Source organism: Neoarius graeffei, chromosome 13 (assembly GCF_027579695.1).
Source record: "Neoarius graeffei isolate fNeoGra1 chromosome 13, fNeoGra1.pri, whole genome shotgun sequence".
Taxonomy (NCBI): domain Eukaryota; kingdom Metazoa; phylum Chordata; class Actinopteri; order Siluriformes; family Ariidae; genus Neoarius; species Neoarius graeffei.
In genome coordinates, this window is record NC_083581.1 from 79,410,182 (window position 1) to 79,416,335 (window position 6,154).

General features: G+C 48.2%; 1 protein-coding gene across 1 annotated transcript; it reads left to right on the plus strand.

The window, feature by feature from the left end:
• The first annotated feature begins 4,074 nt into the window (after positions 1 to 4,074).
• On the plus strand, positions 4,075 to 5,640 carry LOC132896306 (potassium voltage-gated channel subfamily A member 3). Its single transcript, XM_060937044.1, has one exon. The coding sequence runs from the start codon at positions 4,075 to 4,077 to the stop codon at positions 5,638 to 5,640; it is 1,566 nt and encodes a 521-aa protein (XP_060793027.1).
• The last annotated feature ends 514 nt before the right edge of the window (positions 5,641 to 6,154 follow it).

The following is a 6,154-nucleotide window of genomic DNA, read 5'->3' on the forward strand; positions in this document are numbered from 1 at the left end:
TTCACTTCTACATCTCAGTCCTGTGTCGTGTTTTTAACTCATTACTAGTCTTGGCTGATTAAAATATTGTATATACATTATTATTATTATCCATACAGGACACTTTTTTGATGGAATAAAAACATGTCTTCTATTCCCTTCTAGCTGGTTTCATTCATTTGGTTCGATAGCATGCAATATTGTTAGCATATCGCTTATCCTACGTGTATTACGTCACTCTACCCAATGGAGAATGAGCGTTGAATATGGTTTACGATATTGCATGGTTGTCAAGACAACATGACAGCACACGTTGAAGACATAAAACTTCCGTGCTAGCGAGCGACTGTGACAATTTGCAAACAAACATGGCCGCCAGGTTTGCTTCGTTAAATACAGAAGTTGTTGAGAGAATTTTGAAAGAGAAGGACGCGTTGAACACCCAAAAGGAATGTGTATGTATAATACTACTACTACTACTAATAATAATAATAATGGCTGGATTTTTTTCATGGTCTATCAGGTATATTCCATTCAGCTACTCACTCAACACCAGCCAACATTATTTAATTATTTTACCTTTACGGGTACGACAGCTTGTCATTGGATCAGTACCCTCTAAGGTACTTATTTGTATCCTTTATATACTGCTTGGGAACACGTAAGTACCTTTTTGGCCCCAAAAAGATACACATTGTTACCTTGAGGTCCAATAATGAGCCCTTGGGGGTACATTAGTGTAGATTGTACCTTGGGGAACAGAAATGGACCCCCGCTGTACCCCTATTTCTGACAGCATGATCGCATTTACAATTTCTGCTGAGCTAGAAGGACTGAACTGATCTGATAGATCCTGATAAATCTGATTTGACCTACTCCCATTAATAAAGTGACAGGACACAGAGCTTGCATAAAATGTTTTGCATAACTTGGTAGCAGAAGTTTCCAAGTGACGGCTGGATTATTATCAGATTATATAGAGAAAGTACAATTGGTGTGTTGCACCAATCGAACACACTTGGATGCTACAGTGTTGGTGATGTTCAGGGAAAGGAACTCAATCAAGAGATGTGAACAAGGCAGAGTGGACAAGCCGCCTTTAAACCCACAGGATGCCAGTTTTAAAATGTGACATCACTGGGGTTGAAATTGTTATTCTCACAATATTTCCAAGTCAAATGAAACAAAATAAATCAATAAACTGGCAAATCAATTAAATGAATATGCATGAATTTACAGTCTGCGCTAGAAGGAAATCAGCCGCAGCTTCACTTCTTTGTACCATTCTGCATTGTTTTCTTACAACCATTTGGGATGGTGTTTGCACTTGGTTCCACAATGTCATAAAACATTTTTAACAGCAAATAAACTATTGTGGCAGCACGGTGGTGAAATAGTTGGCACTGCTGCCTTGCAGCAAGCAGGTTCTGGGTTTGGCTGCATGGGTTTCCTTCTACAGTCCTAAAACATGTGGATTAGGTCAACTGCCCACTCCAAATAACAAAATGTAAAGTTGTGTCATTCAACCTGGACAACTTGTTGACTGATTTTTATTCAGAAATAGCAACACGTCGACATGCTGTGGGGTTAATCTCATACGCTGTCTATGCACTGTGGGACCTGTGGTGGAGAATACCCACTCAGATGGCACCGATGTCCTTGGTATGCTCCTGAAAACCCTCTCCACAGACTACAGAATCCTCCGAGTTATCTCCTCAGACATCTTCTCCTGGCTAACATGGAGGGCAAAGTTTGTTGTCCTCCATCACACAATGCTTATGGATGTTTACTTCGCAAGTGGTACTGCGTTGTGGTTGTAGTACTGCTATAGATCAGCACTGCACAACACAGTTTAAATATAACGTTGTCGTCCTTTTGAGAGAAAGGTTCCCAAACACTGCTACTTTTGGCTTGTTTCATTTTGCTCAGACTGTAAATATGGCTACAGCCTGTAGGCACCTGTATTGGTTGTACGTGTCGATACACTCCTGTGAGTTGATAGGCTGAAGGCTGAAACGTTCGGCCCTGGCCCATATTTATTTTACCCTCTCTACGTTCTGTGCATTTACCACACTGAAACTTTGATCATTTTTTTAAATTAACCATTTAACTGATAGTATTAATTGGTTAAAACTTTTCTTATTGGTTATTGGATAGATGGTGAATTCTGAACATCCCTTGTACCTAATCTTCAAGTAATGGACCCTGGACCAGCCGGAATGGCTGAAGTGCCCTTGAGCAAGACAGTTAAATCCCAGCTGCCCCCCAGGCTGCTTTGGGTATGTTGTAGGTCGCTCTGGATAAGAGAGTCTGCTAAATGCCTGTAATGAAGTGTAATGGAGTGTAATTTTAGAATGTAAGTTGTTTTGTATATTTGCAAATCCCCCCCTTTTAAAATAATGTCTATGAAGCTGACTCGTGGAAAACACTCAAGAATTCCAGTGTACCTGTACTACAGTGTATTTGTGCAAATGGCAATAAACTCTAATCTAATCTAATGGAGTGATGGCCAAGAGGATTCAGCCTGGTGGAAGGGGACAAGGGGAAGCACACAACAGGCAGGCTTAATATACAAGGAGTGTCACAACCCGCAAGGCTTGGCATTGGGTTTGTAGTGTGATCATGTGCAGTGTTTGTGTTTGCTCTCTCTTCTGAGTGGTGAATCAAATGAACCAAGAGGAACCGAATCAATGAAAAGTCAACAGGTTTGTCCGAAAGAATCGAATCGATGAATTGAGTCACATCATGAAAGTGATTCATTAGAGACCATCAAGGCACCGAGACGAAACCTTTTGACGTCTGTCTGCTTTCTGATTGGATGGAAAGGGCGGATGGAGGAGGCGAGTCCGGGGTGCTGTAAAGGCACGGAAAGAAAAAGAAAAAAGTGTGAAGAAGGAGAGAGAGAGGGAGGGAGAGAGAGAGAGAGAGAGAGAGAGAGAAGGGGAGGGAAAGAAAGAAGGAGAGAAGGGGAGAGAGGGAGAGAGAGAAGGAGAGAGAGGGAAGGGAGGGGGAGAGAGGGAGAGAGAGAAGGGGAGGGAGAGAGAGGAAGACAGAGAAGGAGAGAGAGAAGGAGAGAGGGAGGGGGGAGGGAGAGAGAAGGAGAGAGAAGGGGAGGGAGAGAGAGAAGGAGAGGGAGAGAGAGAGGGGGGGAGAGAAAAAGAAGGAGAGAGAGAGAGAGAGAGAAGGAGAGGGAAGGGGGGAGAGAGAGAGGAAGAGAGAGAAGGAGAGAGAGAGAGAAGCGGAGGGAGAGAGAGAGAAGGAGAGAGAGAGAAGGGGAGGGAGGGAGGGAGGGAGGGAGGGCGGGAAAGAGAGAGAAGGAGAGGGAGAAAGAGAAGGAGGGGGGAGAGAGAGAGAGAAGGAGGGGGGAGAGAGAGAGAGAAGGAGAGGGAGAGAGAGAGGGGGAGAGAGAGAAGGGGAGGGAGAGAGAGGGAGGGAGTCAGAGACAGAGAGAGAGAGGGAGAGAGAGGAGAGAGAGGGAGAGGGGGAGGGAGAGAGAGAGAAGGAGAGAGCAAGAAGGGGAGGGAGAGAGAGAAGGAGAGAGGGCGAGAGAGAGAAGGGGAGGGAGGGAGAGAGAGCGAGGGAGAGAGAGGGAGTCAGAGGGAGAGAGAGGGAGAGAGAGAGAGGGAGAGAGAAGGGGAGGGAGAGAGAGAGAGAGAGAGAGAGAGAGAGAGAGAGTCAGAGGGAGAGAGGGAGAGAGTCAGAGGGAGAGAGAGAGGGAGAGAGAGACAGAGTCAGAGGGAGAGAGAGAGAGAGAGAGAGAGGGAGAGAGAAGGGGAGGGAGAGAGAGAGAGAGAGAGAGGGAGTCAGAGGGAGAGAGGGAGAGAGAGAGTCAGAGGGAGAGAGAGAGGGAGTCAGAGAGAGAGAGAGGGAGAGAGAGGGAGGGAGTCAGAGAGAGAGAGAGGGAGAGAGAGGGAGGGAGTCAGAGGGAGAGAGAGAGGGAGAGAGGGAGTCAGAGAGAGAGAGAGGGAGAGAGAGGGAGGGAGTCAGAGGGAGAGAGGGAGAGAGAGAGTCAGAGGGGGAGAGAGGGAGAGAGAGGGAGAGAGCTGTCTGGTCTCTTCTCTCCTCGGTTCATTCCGCGCGCGCGCGTGCGTGTGTATGGATGACCACCTGAGTCTCCTCCGCTCTCCTCCGCCTTCCTCCTCCTCCTCCTCCTCCTCCAGGCACCGGAGCGACGGCACGCAGGTGAACCGCGGCTACACCGACACGGAGCGCGAGGACACCATGACGGTGGTGGCGTGCGGAGAGAGCCCCGCGGAGGAGCCTGCGCTCGAGCGCTACGAGCCGCAGCACGAGTGTTGTGAGCGCGTGGTGATTAACATCTCCGGCCTGCGCTTCGAGACGCAGCTCAAGACGCTCGCGCAGTTCCCGCAAACTTTACTCGGAGACCCGAAAAAGCGCATGCGCTACTTCGACCCGCTCCGCAACGAGTACTTCTTCGACCGCAACCGACCGAGTTTTGATGCCATCCTGTATTACTATCAGTCCGGCGGCCGCATCCGGAGACCCGTCAACGTTCCCATAGACATCTTCTCCGAGGAGATCCGCTTCTACGAGCTCGGTGAAGAAGCCATGGAGAAATTCCGGGAGGATGAAGGATTTATTAAAGAAGAAGAGCGTCCTTTACCGACCCGCGAGTTCCAGAGGCAGGTGTGGCTCTTGTTCGAATATCCGGAAAGTTCAGGTCCGGCGCGTGCCATCGCCATCGTCTCGGTGCTCGTCATCTTGATCTCCATCGTCATCTTCTGCTTGGAGACGCTCCCCGAGTTCAGAGAGGACGATGACCGAGAGCCAGCCGTAACCGCCACCATGTTGAACTCCACCACGGCAGTGCTCCCGAGCCCCTTCTCGGACCCTTTCTTCGTCGTGGAGACGCTTTGCATCATCTGGTTCTCGTTTGAGCTCCTGGTGAGGTTCTTTGCGTGCCCGAGCAAGGCTACGTTCTCCAAGAACATCATGAACATCATTGACATTGTGGCCATCATTCCGTATTTCATAACGTTAGGGACGGAACTCGCGGAACGCCAAGGGAACGGTCAGCAAGCTATGAGTTTGGCCATTCTCCGAGTGATCAGATTGGTGCGTGTGTTCAGGATCTTCAAACTCTCACGACACTCCAAGGGCCTTCAGATTCTGGGTCAGACACTCAAGGCGAGCATGCGGGAACTGGGCTTGCTCATCTTCTTTCTCTTCATCGGAGTCATCCTGTTTTCCAGTGCCGTCTATTTCGCAGAAGCTGACGACCCGGACTCAGGCTTTAACAGCATCCCGGATGCCTTCTGGTGGGCTGTGGTGACCATGACCACGGTGGGATACGGAGACATGCACCCTGTGACAATCGGGGGCAAAATCGTCGGCTCATTGTGTGCCATCGCAGGCGTCTTGACTATCGCTCTTCCTGTCCCGGTTATTGTCTCAAACTTCAACTACTTCTATCACCGGGAGACAGAAGGAGAGGAGCAGGCGCAGTATCTACATGTCGCAAGCTGCCAGCCGCTCTCGTCCTCGTCCGAGGAGCTGAAAAAGACTCGCTGCTCGTCCTCATCCTCGCTCAGCCGATCCGAGTACATGGTGATCGAAGAAGGAGCCTTCACCCAGCCCAACTTCCCATCTCAGAACAACCAGAACTGCGTCCATATCAAAAAGATCTTCACAGACGTTTAAGACTGATTTTAATACCAACTGAACGGACTATAATAACAATAATCATCCTCCTTGAGTCATGTGTGAAGGTTAGACATGACTGTGACCTCCATTTTACGCTTGACAGGTGAGGAGAGACGTCAAAGCCCCCATGTGTCCATTTGCTCATCCAGCTAAGTGTGTGCGCTCAGTGTTAACTCGTTAGGAGACGCTAAAAGGACAAACGCTAATTATTTTCACTTAATGATTAGTATTAAGCAGAAGTGGCGTAAGCTAGTGTACTTACAGTTTTAATCAGTTTCTCTGCATAAATACTTTACAGACAGAGATAAAGAGAGGGATAGAGAGAGAGAGAGAGAGGGACAGAGAGAGAGAGACAGAGAGAGAAACTCAGTCTGGAGTTTAAATTGTAATTCTAGTCTCATTATAATAATGGACTTGAATAATTTGGACTTTCCTGTCTTGTGTATCATCAGTGTTTCATATCAGTGTAATAATGAACACTGTTATGCTTGTGTGTGCGTGATTGACACCA